Source organism: Falco peregrinus, chromosome 9 (genome assembly GCF_023634155.1).
Source record: "Falco peregrinus isolate bFalPer1 chromosome 9, bFalPer1.pri, whole genome shotgun sequence".
Classification (NCBI taxonomy): domain Eukaryota; kingdom Metazoa; phylum Chordata; class Aves; order Falconiformes; family Falconidae; genus Falco; species Falco peregrinus.
The window spans coordinates 20,144,130-20,162,833 of NC_073729.1; the positions used below are offsets into that span (position 1 = coordinate 20,144,130).

General features: G+C 54.8%; 1 protein-coding gene across 4 annotated transcripts in view; it reads left to right on the forward strand.

The window, feature by feature from the left end:
- MYRF (myelin regulatory factor) overlaps window positions 1–18,704 on the forward strand; it is a 64,496-nt gene that overhangs the window by 30,559 nt on the left and 15,233 nt on the right. For 3 of the 4 annotated variants that reach the window (XM_055813337.1, XM_055813339.1, XM_055813340.1), the window contains 8 exons: window positions 804–865; window positions 6,259–6,565; window positions 7,050–7,222; window positions 7,566–7,689; window positions 16,511–16,706; window positions 17,141–17,217; window positions 17,496–17,606; window positions 17,945–18,035. In XM_055813337.1, the coding sequence (XP_055669312.1) occupies window positions 804–865; window positions 6,259–6,565; window positions 7,050–7,222; window positions 7,566–7,689; window positions 16,511–16,706; window positions 17,141–17,217; window positions 17,496–17,606; window positions 17,945–18,035 (1,141 nt within the window). The remainder of the gene's footprint in view (window positions 1–803; window positions 866–6,258; window positions 6,566–7,049; window positions 7,223–7,565; window positions 7,690–16,510; window positions 16,707–17,140; window positions 17,218–17,495; window positions 17,607–17,944; window positions 18,036–18,704) is intronic. The other variant, XM_055813338.1, reaches the window with a different exon arrangement.

Sequence of the window (18,704 nt, forward strand, 5' to 3'; positions counted from 1 at the left end):
AGTGGGATGCGTGTTGGGGAGGGGGGGGGCTGTGAAAAGGAAAAAGAAAAGTTGGTTCAAATGAATGTCCAAGGAGGTGCTTTGGAAATAGCTGGAGACCCCGGCTGCCTGGAGTCTGTGCTGGCTAGAGGTGAAATAAGGAAGGATGCAGGAGCTAACGAACTCCCTGCAGTGCATCTGCGCTGCCACCCGCACATGACAGGGCTGGTCCTCAGTCTGCTGTCCCCAAGCCATGGGGGTGCTGGAGAAGGCAGCTGAGAGCTCCCCCTTTTATTTGATTGCATTTTGCAGTCAGGGGCAAATCATGCTCCTGATGATGCTGCAGTGGAACCAGGGTGATCCAGCCAGCAGCTGTGGTGGTGCTCAGGTTCGTACAGGTCACAAGGCAGAATCCATCCCATGGGCTTCTCAGCCTCCGCTTTTGTGCATCAGAGCCCAGGACCCAGCCCAGCTCCCCCAGAGCCTCCCATTTACCCATGGTGAAGCACATGGTCTTTCTCTGGGGAACAGATATGTTTCTGTTTGGCTTCTTTTAACTGGAGGTCTCACTGGCAGGTCAGCAAAATGTCTCTCCCTGCTCCTGAGGTCTAGGGAGCCGTCATGGGGGAGCAGGGGAGCAGTGACAGCTATGGCAGTCCCGAGCTTGTCAGCTGGACGTGCCCAGGGTGACAGGGATCTGCTGTGGGCACAGCTGGGGTTTCCAACCGGAGCCTGGAGGGTGCTTTGCTCAAACTAGACCTATTGGTTGTGCTGGAAACTGGTTTAAAATGACTTTCCCTTCTCTTTTCCCCATTGTGCTGCAGCACTTTGCCTGACTCTCCCCCGGACTCTGGATCAGAAGCCTACTCCCCTCAGCAGGTGAATGGTAAGTGCTTAAAAGAGAGAGAGGGGAGGAGGAAAAATAATAATAATAATAATAATAATAATAATAATCCAAACCCCAAACTCAACATCCTCCCCCTCTTTGTTCTGTGAAAGTGGTTGGCTCTGAAATCTTTATCAGACAGGAGAAAACAGGCGGCTGCAATACGTGGGGAGATTATCAGTTAGTAAATATCCCTAGACTTTCGCCTATTGTTCTGCTGCTAGTCTTTGCAAGGGGGGAGAGCGAGCGAGAGAGGGAACAGGAGAGAAGGCAAGGTGGGAATCCACTTACACGGGGAGAGATTGGCGGTGTGGCTTGTCCCTGGGCAGGGTGGGATGTGGAGCCTGTGAGCCTCCTTGTCCTGCCCTCTGCCTCGGGTGAGCCAAAGGCAAGGAGTGGGAGCGCGTCCCTGAAATGGAGCCTGGCTCGGGGAGACAGAAATGAACCCGCCGTTCAGCAGTAAGTTCCTTCCCAGCCCTTCCCTCCCTTCCAGTGGGGCCAGCTGAGCCTGGGGGTCTTCTGCTCCCCCTGCGAAGGGCAGAGAGAGCTGGGTGCCCCCGAGGTGCAGGCAGGGTCACTGCCAGACCCTCCCTGGGGAAGCCACCGAGCGTTATTCGGTTCCTCTGGTGACCTTCACTGCTCTTCGGTGGAAGAAACTCCTTGGTGAGGAAGGAAGGTTGCTTCTGGTCTCCCTTCCCCCTCGGCAGCAGCACCCTCTTCCCCAGGCTCCAGCCCAGTCCCCACCAGGAACAGCGCCTGCTCTCTTTTTTTTTGATGGAAGAGGTCAAGAGTTCTGTTTATCTTGCTAAAAAAAATCCCTGGAATTCCTCCTGGCCCTTCCTTAAATATAACAAAGAGGCCGGGTTGCTCACCACAGGGAGAGCTGCTTTGACGTGCTGGTGGAGCAGCAGCACCTCTGCTTCGGGAGGAGAGAAGGCTCCGGAGAGCACCCACAAAGCAGGTCCTTCCTGGCAAGGGAAGGATCACACTCCTGGACCTTTTTTTTCCCTGGAGCTCGGAGCACAAAGCATGGGCCCTGCGTTTCACAAAGGCATCAGCCCCTGTTCCGGCCCTGGTTAGAAGCCTGTGGAAATTGCAATATGCTGTGGGCACAGTGAAGATGCAGTGTCTGCTGTGAGGGCATGTTCTTGGACGCTCATGCATGGGTTGCCCCTTGAATGATGCACAAGGTCTCCCAGTTTGTACACGAGCCGCCGGTGCCAAGGCTGGCCGTGCTGCAGGGTCAGGACATTCACTTAAGATGCTTCTTAAGAAACACATTTCTTGCCGTGTTTCACAGGGGAGGACATGAGGCTCCTCTCCCAGCCCTGAGGCTGCTGTCCTTCTGTGCGGGCTTGATCTCCAAGAGTTGTTCTGAGGCTGTTGGAAGTTGGGTCCATCAGTTGGGCTGAGTGGTGCCAAAGCTGGCTGGCTGGTTGCGTTGCTGAGCCGTGCTCATCTTTGCTCTAAGTTACGCGTGTGGAAGTTGAGTTCTGGTCAGGATGGCAGGAGCAAAGCTGGGTAAGGGTATGGCGTGCCCCATACCATCAATACCTGGCTGAAAATCAGAGATACTCTGTCCCAGGGATGTTGCCTGGCAGCCCCGGCCACTGCAGGAAAGCAAGGCTGCTCCTTGGTCCTGATCTCCAAACTCCCGAGGATGGAGACCTCCCCATCTCCCTGGAGCCCTCGTGCTTGGCCAGGCTGTCCCTGAGACAGCTCCAGAAAGGAGGCTGGCCAGGGAGCAGGACCCTCCTGCGAGCGTGGGCAGAGGAATCCAGTCCTATGTGTGCTGGAAAAGTGCCCTGAGAGATCTCGGCAGGTAGCAGAAAGCCTTTGAAGGGAGCAGGATGGGTGGAAGCAGCCCTGCCCCAGCAGCCCTCAGTAGGAGGGCTCAGCATGAATATATCTCACTTTTCCAGTCCTCGCAACGGGAGGAGTTTTCTGATTCCTGGTCAAATCCTTTGGCCTCATTGGTCAGCCACAGCCTGGCTGTTCAGAGAGCAAAGTCCATCCATCCAGCCCAGCGCCTGGCTCAAGGCTGCCTGGTGGCACCTGCTCGGGGGGGCAGGACCCAGCAGGTACCTTCCCTGCTATCCCCCTCCACATCCCCTGTAGTAGGGCCCTGGACGTGTTTTCTCTCACCTGTGCTTTGCTGGTGTTTAGCTTAAGCAGATGTCCACAGCAGGGTGCAAAGAAGCTTTGTCTTGCACTTAAACCACCTGCAAAGTTACAGTCCCTCCCCACCCCTGGGTTTCTTTATGTACCCCAGGGCCAAATGCCCCCGGACATGGTCGCTCTTCTCTGCAAAGACCTTGGTACCCTGTGGGGACACCCGTAGGTGCAGGCTCATGCAGACACACCTCCAGCCATTAGGCAAAAGCTGTGAAAACAGATGAGCTTTGTCCTGATGAAGAAAAGGTGGGTGGAGGCTGGTTCTGTGGGGCTGGGGACCAGGCTGTGTGCTTCCCAGCGGCAGGGAAGCCTGCTGAAGAGCTCCTGCTCCAGGGCCGTGTATCAGCCGCACGTTTTGTCACTGCCTGGAACTTTCCAGTTTCTCTCAGGTGATGTTCTTCAGCTGGGTATCAGCACCAGGCTTGCTGATTTTTTGACTAGACTTGTCCGAGCGTTGTTTGTCGGCATTGATGCTGGATGCTGGGAAGGTCTCAGGAGGGTAACAGGAGTTTAGCTGGTCTTTTTGCCGTTATTTAAAGACCGTGCTGTCAATCTCCTTAGCAAGCACAGGCTTTTGGAATGGTATTGAGATCTGTTTTAATTCTAGGATGGGAGGGAAGGACTTCCATGCAGGAGAAATGTTAAACTTCCTCATAAGGCTTCTATTTCCTGCTTCTCCAGGACCTGCCTGTTAATGCCTCAAACACCCACTCACCTACATCCAGGATGTTCACTCGCATTTTCCTGGGAAAATTTGTAAATTCTTTCAGGTTATATTTTTCTCAGCATGACATCTTTAGCATGCACTGTTCTGAGAAGTTTCTCTCACATGTAAAATCTTGAGATATTTCTATGCACAGATTTTCCTGCGTAGGTCTGCTCACAGTCTCTGTCAGCTCATTTCTCATGTGCCTTGCACTAAAGCTGGTGATCGTCCTTTTAGTATTCCTGTGGGTTTTTTTTTTCACTGCGTTTCTTCACTTGCAGAATCTGGTGGTGGAAGGGTTTGATTATGCTAAAGAAGCATGTTCCAACTGAAAATTTTCTTCTCTTTACAGTTTCTTTCTCCTCTGTACAGCTTCTTCAGTGAGGAAGAAGCTGGCATAAGAGATTACAGTTCATCAGACTCAGGTCTTTGCCTTCCACTTGCTCATGGCACAAACTCCTTCTTTTCTTTCTTAGAGTGTGTTAAAACATAAAAAGAAGCTGCTGAAATGATGCCAATGCTGACTGTTCCCAGAAAGTCCGAGTAGGCACTTAATCCTGTCATTCTGGCTGAGCTCTGACGAGAATGGTATTGAAACTTCACCGGTGTGGTCACTAGTGTGACGGGTCCCCCAGAGCTGTAGGCAATGTGGTACAAACAGCTGAGTTCAGAGAAGATGGAAATCGTGTCCTGCTCCGTCTGAGCACTGAGCCTGTCTGAGTCTTGCCAGCACACCAACTTTCTCACCAATGCCTGTGTGGTTTTTCTTTCATAGAATCATTCATATTATTTCCTTCACTCACCAATTTCTAGTCATTCTCAAGGCACGTTGGGTGAGATTTAACCACATTACTTTGCTTTGCATGCTTTACTTTTTTGCTCTTAGCCTCCAAAAGTGTTTTGGTTCTAGCAAAAGCCCTTGGCTGAGCTGTTCGCCCTCGCTGCATGTTGGGCTCACAGCTACCCGGGGGCTGCAGCTGCAGACAGGCAGGCAGATTTGCATGCCCCTGCACGCACCCGCCTTTCTTTTGATGGTGATATAGTCAAATCGACCCTAAGCACGGCATGGCTTTAGTATCCAGTCCCAAATGGAGGAGGAGAATGGTAGGATCACATTTGAATGTCATTTTTTGTATATTGAAATGTAGAGATCAAAGTCTCCTTCTGGTTTAAATTTAAAAAAAAACAAGTGCCCTCATGGAAATCCTAAGTGGTGGTGCTGGTGACCTGGAGGTGTTCAGGTCATTCAGTTCTCTCTTCTCTAGTTGTTCCCATGCCCATCTCTGCTCTTGTTGGAGACACACAACCAGTGTCCTCACGTGGTGGTACTCCAGCACAGCAATGAGCCGCCTTTGGTGCCTCTGGCCCAAGCTGTGGGCGTCCTTGGCACATCTCTCTGCTGGGACTGCAGAGGAGATGAGGCAATGCACCAAGCTGAGACCCCCAGCTCTCGGCTGACTAGGCTTTGTGGGATGAATCCCACCCTTGGCTTCTCAAGGCTCTGTCAGTGGCTGGGAGTTTGTTTTCTTGGCAGGGTGTTGTGGCCCCACAGCTACAAGGAGCTCTGGCATCATGAAGTGGGCTTTCTTTGCCACAAGAGCATGTTGCTGGGCACTTCTCTTGCGCCGTGCCCAGAATCCATAAAATTAAGCAAAGTTCAGGTACTTCAGGTGCTTTCTCTCCAGCTCCGCATCTCCAGGCACAGGCTTCAGACCCTGTTGCTGACTGTTGAACCTTTGCCCCCAGCTGTGCTTTCTTGGTCCGTGCAGTTCCTCGGTGCTGGAATATTGTGGTTGGTGGATTTTCTGTTTGAATGGAAATACAAAGCCAAGACAAAAGCTGCCTGGGAATTCCTAGAGGCATGCCTTTGGTGCAGAGCATCCACTTGAGATACCTAGGTTTAGCAAATATCAGGACTGTTTGTGGGAAATGGTCCCTGTTGTCACCCAGCCTGAGGACCTGGTTGCCTTTGGTGTTTTGGTTCTTTGAGCTTCGAGATGCTGGGCCTTGCCTGCTCCCCTCGTGCTTACCCCTTCCAGTCTCACCTCTTCTCAGCAGAGGTGCAGCACAAGACACCTGGTTTCGTAGCGTTGTGTGTCCCTTTCTCAGCTGGCCAGCCGGGCCCTGCTGGGTCCCTGCTCTGTACGTACCCCTTGGACAGACTCTGATGCTGACAGCAAAGGCTTCTGGCGTGAGAAAGGGAGCGTGCTGCTCTGGTTCTGCTGGGGAGCCCTGACCGTGTCTGGGGGGTGCTGGGGCCATTGAGGAACCTGGGAAGAGGAGTCAGTGGAGGGCAAGGTGGCCACTGCAAGGCAGAGGGGGTGGCTGAGGAGACGTGGCCATGCCGGGGCTAGGCAGAAGAGGCAGGGAGGTGCAGGCTCATGGAGGTAACCAGGACTGGGACGGTTCAGGGGGAGGGCAGTGCTGTGTCTGTGCTGGACCTGGGCTTAGGGAACACAGCGCGTGGCCCTACCTGCTGGTCTAACAGCTATTACCCTTTCTCTCTTTCAAGATCCTCACCTCCTCCGGACCATGACCCCCGAAAACATGTGCCACATGACTCCCCCTTCTCGCCTGGAGCACCCTCCGCCACCGCCTCCGCCTCCACCACCCCACCTTCAGGGTCCCCCGCCACCACCCCCTCACCCACACCAGCAGCAGCACAACCCTCACTACCCCAGCCTGCAGCGAGACATGTACATGAAGGCTGAGCCCCTGATGCCACCGTACGGCATCGGGCAGGGCATGGCGCCTGCCGACCTCCACCATGCCCAGCAGTCGCAGATGCTGCACCAGCTACTCCAGCAACATGGAGCAGAGTAAGGCCTCAGGGTGCTGGGGATTTTCAGAGCTATTTGTGTGATTTGGGAAGGGGGGATGAGGGAATGGGATGCTGGGGGCTTGCAGAATGCATGAGCAGAATTACTGGGTTTAACTGCAAGTTAAGGAGTGTGCACCGGTTCTGTGGGAGTGAGCTGGGGAAGCATTGAGGAGGGGGTGACCTAAAGTGTGGGGCAGAGGTTTGCAGTGCATCGTTCAGAGTCGGGTGGTGGGGACAGATAAAAGGAAAGCAAAAGTGCAGCTCAGCACATGGATGGCACAAAGCTTGGCTCTCACAGGGCGGGTGGGCACAGCCTTGTGGGAGAAGGTGGTGACAGTGCTGAAGGAGCCTGTGGCTCCCTGCAGGAAGGTTTTGGTTTTTCTGTGAGATCCCAGCTTTTTCCTGGTCACAGGCTGCGGGGTCGTTACCTCTCCACCTCTTGCTTTCCTGCTCAGCCTTTGCTTTCCCACGGGTCTCTGCAGCCTCCCGGTGCACCCTGCCAAGAAGCGGAAACACTCCGAGTCGCCCCCCAACACCCTCAATGCACAGATGCTCAACGGGCTGATAAAGCAGGAGCCAGGTATGGGGTCCGTGCCACTCAACCCTGACAGAGTCCAAACGCCTCCCTGGCACCAGCCGGGAGCGCTTTCACCAGGTATGTGGTTTCTGCCCCCCTCCCCATCCCCCTTCCCTTAATACCCTCAGCACACAAACCCCTGCTGCCAGCCCGGGCACCCCGCTGGGCCAGGGCGCTCGGGAGGAGGGCACGTGGGCACCCCAGGGTGCCAGCTGGTGGGGCTCACCCCGGCTGGGCCCCCAGGAGGAGGGCAGGGTGGTGAGTTCTTCCTGGCCCAGACCTCATGCCCGTGGCGGTGCCCTGGCAGTCAGGAGGCAAGCTTCAGGCCAGCCGCAAAGGCAATGCCCGTTGCTTCCTTGTGCTCTTATCCAGCTGGATTGCTGTTGGAGTGACTGAAATAGGTGTTTTCCCCTCACTGCAGGCCTGATTCAAGATAATGACAGCTTGAATGGCTCCTACTTGGATCCCAACTACCAGTCTATAAAGTGGCAGCCACATCAACAGAACAAGTGGGCAACCTTGTATGATGCCAACTACAAAGAACTGTAAGTAATTCATCCACCTTCAGAGAAAGGCAGGTTCACCTTTCCTGTATGAGTGGCAAGGGGTTGGGGGCATTGTACTCACAAGACGGGACAAGGATCTCCCCGGGCTCCCCCTTGTCCTCTCCTGTCACCTGCTGATCTCTGCTTGCCTGCGCTGTGGTGGAGATACTCTTCCCACTGTGCCTTTGCCATGGAGAAAGTCACTGCTCTGCACTTCTGCAGGGCTGGTGGAAGGTTAAGGGATGGGGCTGGCCCTGCAGGAGCCAGCAGAAGGCAGGTCAGGAGCCAGCAGAAGGCAGGTCAGGAGCCAGAAGGCGGCAGGTCAGGAGCCCCTCAGACCTTGGGCTGCCGCGGAGGGTTGCATTGGTAACTACAGCCTTGCCTGGAGTGTGGTCTGGACCAGCAGCACCCTTTCCTCCTGCCCAGGCTTGACCAAGGTCCTGGGTTTTAAAAAAGTATTAGAGGATTTCCTAGACAATGCATAGCATGGATGACTGGAGGTAATCTAGAGCCACTTCAGCACAGCTTGAGAGCAGCATGGAAAGGAGCCTGAGGAGGAGGAGGAGTGGGAGTAGTTGAAGGGCAGAGGAGGAAAGGAGGAGAGAAAGAAAAGAAGGGGGAAGGGGCTGAGGCAAGCTGGGAAGCCAGAAGGGGCAGCGAGGTGGCAGAGGCAAAGGCAGTAGGTGGAGAGGAAAGCTGGTGTGGCTGAGGCCGGCAGGGGAGCAGACAGCGGCTGGTGGGGTGGTGGGGCTGGAGGGGGGCTGGGGCAGGGAAGGGTGGAGGCAGCGTGTGGACAAGCTGCGTAGGGAAAGAGGAGTGCTCATGAGGAAACCGCTCTGGATCCTCCCTGCATTCCTTGGAGGTGACAGAGAGCTGGTAAGCAGCAGGCTGGGTTCCAGGAACCGCTTGCCGAGCAAACGAACCCCCCTGTTTCCCCTCCTTTTTGCACAGCCAGTGGCTGGTAGGGGTCCTCTCAGGGAGCGTGGAGGAGTGGGCGCTCTGATGTCTGTGATACCGAATAACACAAGACTATTACCACGCCTTGCCTGGATGGTGCTTAGAACGGGAGCCAAGGACCCCAGGCGAGGCCAGTCGTGGAGGCAGGATGGGATCAGTGATGTGCAGGGAAGCTGCTGCTGCAAGCCCCAGCCCTCCTGCACACAGTTCTCCTCAGCCAGCCCTAGTCCTTGTACCATCTTTAAGGCAGACCAGGTGGTGACTGAGGCATGCCATGGGTTGTTGGGGCACGCCATGGGTTGTTGAGGCATGCCAGGGTTGTTCCCCTGTGCAGAAGCGGCTATTGGAGTTGGTTACTTCTTTGGGGACATCCTGTCATTTGCACAGGCTGTTTGTGGCTGTTTCGCCAGCCACAGCAATAGAGGCTTAATCTGGGGAGCTGGTTACTTCTGGTTTACCAGACTGTTTCCATAAGGGAAACATCTCCTACCTTCAGGTGGAATGTCAGCTACTTCTGGGAACTTGTGAGCAGCTCCACAGTCCAGTCCTGCTCTCCACCATCAGTTTGCTTTTCTGTGGGGGGCAGGATGGGGGAAGCCAGCTATCCCTCGTGGAGCGTGCACACCCCACAATCCCCAGTTCCTGCGTTCCCGCACAGGGCAGTGTTTGCATCCAGCCCCCACCTCCTCTGAACGCTGCCTGGACACGTCATCTCCATGGTTTGGTTTTCAGGGCATGGGTGTCACTGCGTGGTTGTGACGCTGCCGGTTTTCTACCCGACAAAGTCACCTTTGCCTTTTGCTGCTGTTCTTGCTTCTCCCAGGCTCTGGTTTTGTGCTAGTACTGCCTCCCACCTGTGAGCCTCAGTATCTTTGCCCTCTGTCAAAGGATTTTGGAGAAGTGGAGGCAGCAGAAGCGAACCTCTCCTCTCTAACTTGGGCAATGCTTGCTCACAGCCTGTCAGTCCCTGGAGCAGGCTCTTTTCCACCATCAATCTCTGCAGGGCTTTCACTGCGTGGCAGAAGCACAAATGCACCTTGTGCAGGCAGCAGGCTCCACAGCATGCTGTGCATCGTAGGAGCAAACCTTTCACGCGGCCTCGCTTTTCTCTTTGACACAATGAGTGTCCCCCTTTTCCTTCCATCCCACTGTTTACCTGTGCTAGGTAAACGGTTTCTCATCAGAAACACGTCACAACTCTTTCAGCTTGTCACGGACCATCTGCAGGTGTTGCAGTCCCAGCTCCAGAGGTTTGCCGTGCACCCTGATATCATACAGTCAGATTGGCAGAGGCAAACTGCACAGGATTTTCTGCTGGGCACAGAGAAGTTGCTGAAGTGCAGCAAACCACAGCTTGTAACTTCTGCAAACCCAGCCCAGCTCTGCCATGTTCTTGGGGTCTGGGCTCGAGATCGCTTGCCTAATACCTGCTCTTAGGATTTAGGGCAAAAGCCAGAGCAAACCTCCTTCTGTGGCATTTAGGTCATCATCCCGTTGTGTAATGAATAAATTCCTTTTAACTGACATCACGTAGATTTTATGAACCCACTTGTGGTGCTGGATTTGGCCAGAATTAAGGGTTAAGGCCAGGGGCTGATTGATTAGGTTTTAGTTACAAACTGCTGCAGTGCAGCCTTCCTCCCTGTGGTGGGGTCAAGGCCGGGTAGCTCCAGGGGAGCCTGCGCAGGCAGCACCTGCATCTCTTTTGAAGTGGGAGATTGGTTATTTCTGCTGGTACAGCACTGCACTGGAATAGAGCTGTGAGAAACACCAAAAGATCAATCTTCTCTTCCTTCCTCTAGAATGGCATTTTTTAGGTTAAGTCATGTTTTAGCCAGTAGGAGTCTTCCCCTTCCTTTCTGCCTTTTGAGAATACCCAGCAAATGAGTGGGCATCTGTGTCTCTTCAAGATCCATGAGTATTCCCACAATTTCATTGCCTCTGAGATCAGGGACTGGCCATTCCCAGCCTGTTTTCTGCTGGAAGCTGCCCTCTGGTTTGTAGGTGCTGTTGGAGTTTCCTGCCCCTGGAGAGAACATATTTTCCCCTGTGATCCAGGTGCCCCCAACTTATTTGCAGCCCCAGGAATCTGAATCATCTAAATCATCTGATTTTTCCTACTCTTGTTCTTAAGAAAAGCGACCAGGAAGGTGGGTTAAGCAGGGAGACTGTACGAAGGGGGTCAGGTTCTTGCCCCAGGATGGTAGTCAAGAGCTTGTCCATGTTTTTAATAGTGGTTGCAGCACGCAGAGAGCAGCGCTGTGCCCTGATGTGGACAGAAATTGGCTTCTCAAACACTGTTCTTGCTCCACCCGGCTGTGTGCGAGGAAGAAGAACCTTCATCCGGCCTGTAGCATTTCCACCGAGCGGGGCAAGCACTCACATCCTCCAGGGAGGGGAATTTATTAGCTTTTCCTCCTGTTCTGCCTCACAGAAAGCCAGTCCAGTGGGTATGGCTGCACAGGAGAGATCCAGCTCTGCTTCTGCATCTATCCATGACACTTTCTGTTGGGCTAGTGGAATAATTGCTTTGTCAGTACTTTATTTAATATGGTTTTGAATGTGTTTTATGCTGATGCCTGTGGATTTATGTGTAATGTTCCATACTAATCAAAATCTTCCAGGGCAAAAAAAAAAACCTAAATGATACTCCATGTTCTCCTCCTGCACGCACAAAATTAGGGCCCTTAGTATAGAATCATTTAGGTTGGAAAAGACCCTCAAGGTCATCGAGTCCACTAGTAACCATCGCTGAAAGTTTTTTGTTCCTCCTAAGAGTTTCCTGCTGCGGTTTGGGATGATCAGTAGCCCTGAGTGAGTTTGTTCCAGCTGGTGTCAGCACCCTTCAAGCCCATGTAACAGCTCTCCCTTCTTATGCAGTAGGTGTAGCTGTGGCATCAGATCATATTTGTACCTTGTGCCTGTGAATAAGTGGAAAAATTCATCTCTGTTCAGTCGTTTTCCTGGCAGAAGGCTGCAGAGTAGAGGCCCTTCAACCATTTCTCTTATCCCGCTGTTCTGGGCCGTATCACGGAGCCAGGCTCCGTCTCAGCCCTTGCCGTGGCTGATGGGGACAGCGCAGCGGGGATCTGAACTGATTCTGTAGTTCCTAAGTAGCTTTTTCTGCCTTCTAAGAGACCTGTACAGTGAATTTGATTGTGTGAGTGGCACCAGATTCCCTGTCCCCCGGCAGGCGTGGAGCAGCCTGTGGCTGCTCTGCCCGGAGGAGAGCAAAGGGGAGCTGGGCTCTTATGAACTGCATAGATTGAGTTTTGACACAGACTTCCTAGAAGTAGGCTGGATTAAGGAAATGGAGGAAAGGAGGGAAGGGTTGCTGCGTGGATTCGAGCGGAGGTGCCTGGAAACCTGTCTTGGCTGTCTTGGGCTTGTGTCCCAGGCTTTGCTTGGTTGAAGGAGACCGAAGTCCCTGGATCCGTTTCATTGATAATATATTTCTTCTTGGCCTTTTGCACTGTTTTTGTGGTTTTAGACTCATTGAACCTTCAAAAGGGTTAGCTGGTTTCCAGCAGCGGTGCTGAAGAGGCCTGGAACCAAGCAGTTCGCTAATTTACTCCTGGGAGCAGGAGCAATCCATCTCCCTGACAGCATGCTCTGATAAATGCCAGCAGGCTCCCTCCTCCCGCTGCCCGTTGGTTTGCAGTTTGAGGTAAGGCAGCTGGCAAAGGGAGTGCAGCCCAACAGAAACATTTCCATGCTGGGACCAGAGCCTCTCTGCTCCAACCCTGGGAACTGGGCTGGTTCCATTCTCTTCCCGTCAAGCAAACTGGTGCTCTCCCAGTGCTCTGCCCCAAAGCTCCGGTCTGGGGGCTAAACCTGAGCTTTCAGGCTTGCACTCCACGGTTGGAAGGGTCCTTACAAGCAGCACCAAGCTTGGCCTTGCTGCAGATCCTGCATCTCACTGAGGGGACAGGGACCAGTGTGACATGGTCCAATGCTGCTGGATGTGTTTTGGGTTAGGTGATTGCCCTGTCCACCAGCTTGGCTAATCCTGTGGTGATGGATCACTGAAGTCTCACTCTCTGACGCTGCAAGCGCATCTCAGGCAGCTGAAGGGACCACGTGTGGTGCTGAGCTGTGGACACACCACTGGGGCTGTGTCAGTCATGCTGCTCAGCTGTAGGTTCCTCCATCTTGGTGTTTGTAAACTGGAAGAGAAAGGAAGCTGGGATTGCATGGAATTAGTGAATGGTCCTTGATTAGGGCATCTCCAGACATTATGTCTTAGGAGTGGCTGAGATATTGGGGAACCTGGAAGGCAGGAGGAGAGAAATGGGGGAGATTTTTCTTCCAGCAAGGAAACAATTGAGGCATATGAACATCCCTCTGACAATCCTGCTCTCGGCCATGGGTCCCAGTACCGTTCCTTTTTCATCAGAGACATACAGTGCCTTTCCCTTTGCTTTGCACTTTAATGCAGAGGGCAAGGGTGCTCCCTGCTCCTCTGAGTGTGGGTGCTATGGGGAGCTTGTAACCTCTCACCCTCACCTGGATGGGGAGAAACTTCATCTCCTCTGATCCTGGCCTTCTGAGTCCTGTCTTAATCTGCTTTTGTCAGTGGGGGCATTTTGGCTAAAATAATCTGTTTGACCCCAGACCTTTTATTCCTGACACTTTGCCCTCTGACCCCTGCGCTCTCCCTGGGAGAAGCCAGCATGGCTTTGGCTGTCCCCAGGACATTGACTTGTCAGCAGCTGGTGTCATCCCTAATCTCAGGAACGGCTTCTGCCTTGGGGTCACCTGCCCTTCCTTCTCCTGCTGCCCCATCCGTGGCAGCTGCCCATCCAGAGGGCACATCTCGGGAGGGGCACGCTGCCAGCCTGCTGCCCCATGCTGGGTTCGTGCCGGGGTGGGGGGTGACTCTAAGGTCCCTGGGGATTAGATGAAGGGGAGGATGTTTTTTTAACAAGTGTCACTGGATTCCTTACAGTGCTGCAGGCCGTGATGTCCTCGTGCCACATGGCAGTGGGGGGGTGGGGGGGTGGATTTGCTGCCTCCAGGTGGGATTTACAATATGAGAGTGAAAAAGCACCAGAATTGGGGATCCAGGGGATACCCTGTCCTGCAGTGGGGGTGATCTGGGAGCAGCTCCTTGGCTCAGCCAGAAGTGATAGGCTGAAGGCAGAGGGCTGGAGAGATCCCTGGAAAGCAGCTTCTTGCCTCCCGTCTACCCCAGCGCGGGGATCCAGCTTTGGGGGATGCACCAGCCACTGCCATTGGGAAAACTCAGAGAAAAGGAGCCTCTGAGAAGGTGGCTCTGCAGGGACCAGGCATTTCTAGAAGACAGAGGAGGGGGAACCTGACTGTCTCCCCTCTATCAGCATGTGTTTAGCAGCCATCAGTTTGAGTGATGCTAACCAGAGCATGTTGTGGAAGCATCCGTGGTTTGCAAGCTCAGTCAGACATTCCCTCTCCTTGACTTTCTCTTAAAAACCAGTGGGGTGAGTGGTGAACGCTTGGGGGTCCTGGGCAGGCAGAGGCAGGGTCTTGGTGAAAGCAGTCGGGCATAGCTCTGCCACCCCCGGGGTGAGCACAGAGGGTGCTCGGGCCAGCCCAAGTCGCAGCTCCCCAACAAGAAAAAACAGATGGAGAATTCAGGGCTGAGTCTGGGAGGAGGGTGAGAGCACAGGGGAATTCCTCTCGTGCTTCTGGGCTAAGGTAGTGCTTTGCTCCCACCGTCTGGTTTGTGTTCGGGGCACGGCATGGCAGCTGCCGGTCCCCCGGGTGCAAGAAATGAGTAGTTGCTCATGGCCAGCCCAGCGTTATTCACGGCTGCCTGGAAACACCCGCAGGTTTCATCCACATTAATCCCACGAGTGTGGTGGTGGGGTTAGAATGGCTTTCTTCCCAGGAGAAAGGAAGGGACAGCAGGGGAGCAAGCATGACCTTTCTGTATCTCCTATCTCCTGGTTCCCAGAATCTGCTGAGGTGTGCCTTGTCCATCGCTGTCAGTCTGTCCACCTCCCATCCCACCGCTCTGGGCAGTGTCTGTCCGTGTTAAGAACTGGAGGTGGAAGTCAGAAGTGGTTTGCTTTGGTGGAATGTTTTGGTCCATAATTTTTAAGCCTGATGTCAAAGGCCAGGCTGAGCACCCCTTTACCTCATTTGTAGTTCTTTAATTAAAAGCAATGGGATTTTGGTGTTATGCTAGAACTGCTTGATGGGGAGGCAGGATGAGAGGCATCTCCTTCCCCCTGCATAGGGCGGCAGCGCCCCAGGGGCCCACCAGCCCAGGTCTGGGTTTTTGGATGGTGAGAGAAAGGGGACTTGCTGCAAAGGCTGCATATTTCTTTCATTCCCATGGTAACCAGCCCATTAAGGAGATGTAGATTAAACCCTCCCCAGCTGGTATGTGTTCATCGGGCAGCCAGGGCCCCCTCCTCCTCCTCTGGACCTGCCCACTGGGAACTGGAAGCTTCTTGCAGCAGCTGGAGCAGGTGGTTGTGATTTCGGCAGGAATCCGGCAGGCAGGCAGCACTGCCTGGCAGCAGCGCAGGTGGCGGTGGGAATGCGGTGGGTGAAGCAAGCGGAGGCGTGGGACCCCCACCAAGTCAGCCTGAGCTTCTCCTCCTAGTGAGCAGCATTAAGGTGTTTGCTCCAGGCTTTGGCCAGGCTGTGGGGCTCGATATCTCCAGCATGTGTTGAGCCAGGGCTGAGCCTCTGCACTTTTAAGAGCAGCGCTCAGAAAGGAGGTGATAGCCTGTTGTGGCTCGTATTATACTTTGTTTACAGTAGTAGTACTATTGCGTAGCATATAGAGGGGTGGTTGCTCCAGCATCCTCATCAAATCCTAGTCACAGGAACAGTATTCCTTTCCAGTTGAAGACCTACCTAAAGCCAAACTGGCAGCTTCAGGGAGGTATGGACCTGCCCTGAGCTCTCAGCCCTGCCCAGCAGGACGGGTTGCTGCCTGGCTTAGGCAAGGTCCTGGGTTCACATCATGCCTGTGCCGATCAGCCCCATGAGCACCCAAAAGCAGCATCGGTGCAAGGCAGGAGGGACAGCATCAGGGGTTGTCTCTTTTGCCCCCAGACAACCCTCCTTCCCCTCCCACATGCCTGCTGTGCCTCAGGATTATTTTGTGGCTCTATATGTGAGCAGAGGTGGCCTTCGCAGTCTGCGGCGAGGTGGGACTGTTCACCATACAGCTGCTGTTCAGGTGTGGTGGGACATGGTGGTGAGCTGTCCCCCCAGCCCTTCCCACTCCCCCTTTGGGGTGGTTTACAGGCATCCGCACCCCGGGATGTGGCTGTGCACTGTGCCCTATGGACCCCTTGTTGCCTCTGCTCACAGAGACACAGCAGGGTGGGGGCTGGAAGGGACCCCTGGGGGTCACCCAGCCCACCCCCCTGCTGAAGCAGCTCCCCTAGAGCAGGCTGCACAGAGCCGCGTCCAGGCGGGTTCCAACGTCTCCAGAGAAGGAGACCCCTTGGCCTCTCTGGGCAGCCTGGCCCAGGGCTCTGCCACCCCCGAGGCAGAGAAGTTCCTCCTCACATGCAGATGGAAGTTGCCGTGTTGCCGTTGGTGCCCGTTGCCCCTTGGCCCGTCGCTGGGCACCACTGAAAAGAGCCTGGCCCCGTCCTGCTGGCACTCGCCCTTAAGGTGTCTGTAGGCATTGATCAGAGCCCCTCGGTCTTCTCTCCTCCGGGCTGAGCAGCCCCAGCTCTCCAGCCTTTCCTCATCAGGGAGATGCTCCATCCCCTCATCATCCCCACAGCTTCTGCTGCCCCATCCCCAGTAGCTCCCTGTCTCTCTGGAACTGGGAGCCCAGTGCTGGAAGGCTCATCCTCCCCCCACAAGCACAAGCCTGTGCACGGGGCTGTAACGCTCACTGCCTTTTCCACAGCCCGATGCTCACATACCGCGTGGATGCTGACAAGGGGTTCAACTTCTCTGTGGGCGACGATGCCTTTGTGTGCCAGAAGAAGAATCACTTCCAGGTCACGGTCTACATCGGCATGCTTGGAGATCCGAAGTATGTGAAGACCCCTGAAGGCCTGAAACCCTTAGAGTGCTTCTACCTGAAGCTGCACGGAGTGAAGGCAAGCGGGAGTTAAGGGCCAGTAGCCACACCAGCAGGGAGAAGGGGTGCTCAGCAGATGGCTGGGATGAGGCAGCACCACATCTTCACGTGCTAAGTTGCGTGTAGGGGGGTGCTGAAGGCCAGAACAAGGCAGGTCTCAAAATACAAGTCCTAAGACGGACTCAGTCACTGCCTGGGTGCTTCAGGGCTGCCTCTCACTGAGCCTTGATTCTAGAGGTACAGAGCTACTTTGGGAAGATCCTGCCAACCCCAGCTGCCCCCCTGCCAAGGAAGGCACCCATGCTTGGGCAACAGCCACACTCGAGCTGGGTGCTGCCAGTCGGGGGTACTGGGTCCTAGGAGGGCTGGGCAGACAGTTGGCCTGCGCTGGGGAGGAGCTGGGAAGGCCTCAGCTTTCTGCCCGTCTTCACACGCCTTGATCTTCCCCTCCAGCTGGAGGCCTTGAACCAGTCGATCAATATCGAGCAGTCGCAGTCTGACCGCAGCAAACGGCCCTTCAACCCCGTCACGTGAGTGTTGCCAGGGGGTGTTCACGGAGGGGGGGTAAGCGGTGGCAGGAGAGGGTGGGGAAGGGGCTGAGTCGGAGGTCTCAGGGCAGTACTGTGGGTATCACACTCCACTTTTCTCCTCTGTTTCCCACAACAAAGTTTTCTTCTCTTTACATTCCCCGCTCTGCTCTGTGCCCAGTTCATAGACCTGCCGTGGAGCAGGCCAGGAGCTGGCTGTTCCCCAAAGACCCTTCTCTCCAGTGGCATCTTCGCTCACTCCTCTGTTTTCCCTTCCTCAGGGTCAACCTACCTCCAGAGCAGGTCACCAAGGTCACCGTGGGGCGCCTGCACTTCAGTGAGACCACTGCCAACAACATGCGGAAGAAAGGCAAACCCAACCCAGACCAGAGGTGAGGAGCACAGGTGCCTTGTCCAAGCTGTCCTGAGCACTCAGGGCCTGGGGATGTGCCAGTCCCCAGATCAGGGAGTGTGGCTGGAGGGAGGAGGACAGGTCCTGAATTGGCTGTCTTTGTCTGGGTGGAGGAAAGGAGGTGTCTGCTGTGGCCACAGGAAGGGTCTCCTCCACTCTGAGGGGTTGGCGACAGTGCCTGTGCCCCACAGCACAAGGAGCGGGGATGTACCAAGCCCACCATGACAGCTTGGTGCCATGCCTCAGGCTCCAGTGCGAGAGCAGACTCAGCAGTTCCCAGTGCAGGATGGCACCCTGACCTCTCTCCCCTCTTGGCAGGTATTTCATGCTCGTGGTAGCCTTGCAGGCACACGCGCAGAACCAGAACTACACGCTCGCAGCCCACATCTCTGAGCGCATCATCGTCAGAGTAAGTCCCTTTCTCCTCCCTCAGCCTCTGCAGGTGCCGTGCAGTCCTTTGCTGGATGTCCTGGGCAATCTTCCCACCTTCCTCTGGCTTTTCAGTGCTTTCCCCACCCAGCTTTTCCCCACCTTCTCCAAACTATTACTGCCTTGCTTGTAGCTGTCCATGCCCATGGCTGGGTTCTGGCTGCAGCCTTTCCACACCTGCTTCATCAGAGCAGCCTCAGGGCATGCAAGAACCTGTTGCAGGATAGGGAAAGCATCCCGTTCTCCCAAGGCCGGACCACTGTCCAGGGTAGAGCCTGGTGGGAGTGAGGGAACAGTGTTGTTGGGATTCTGCAGCCTCCAGGTGCGGGAGGACTGGGTACCTTCCCAGGGCAGCACCTTTTGCATGTCCTAAGGCTGCAGTGCTCCAATGAAGGGGAGCAGGGAGAGAAAGGCACCATCCCCAGGCTCTGCTGGGGCTCTGCCGGAGCACTCAGCTCTGGGGTGTGAAGGCAGGGAATAAAACAGAAGCAGGGTGACCTCAAAGTCTGCAGGCAAGTAAGTTCATGGCGAGTCATGCACCTCCAGGGTGCCCAGCGTAGAACTGCTGGGAATTGCAGGCAGCCTGAATCGCTCCGTCTCAGCCTGTGAGTGGGTCACAGAACCACGGCAGCAGGGCAGAACTCCAGAA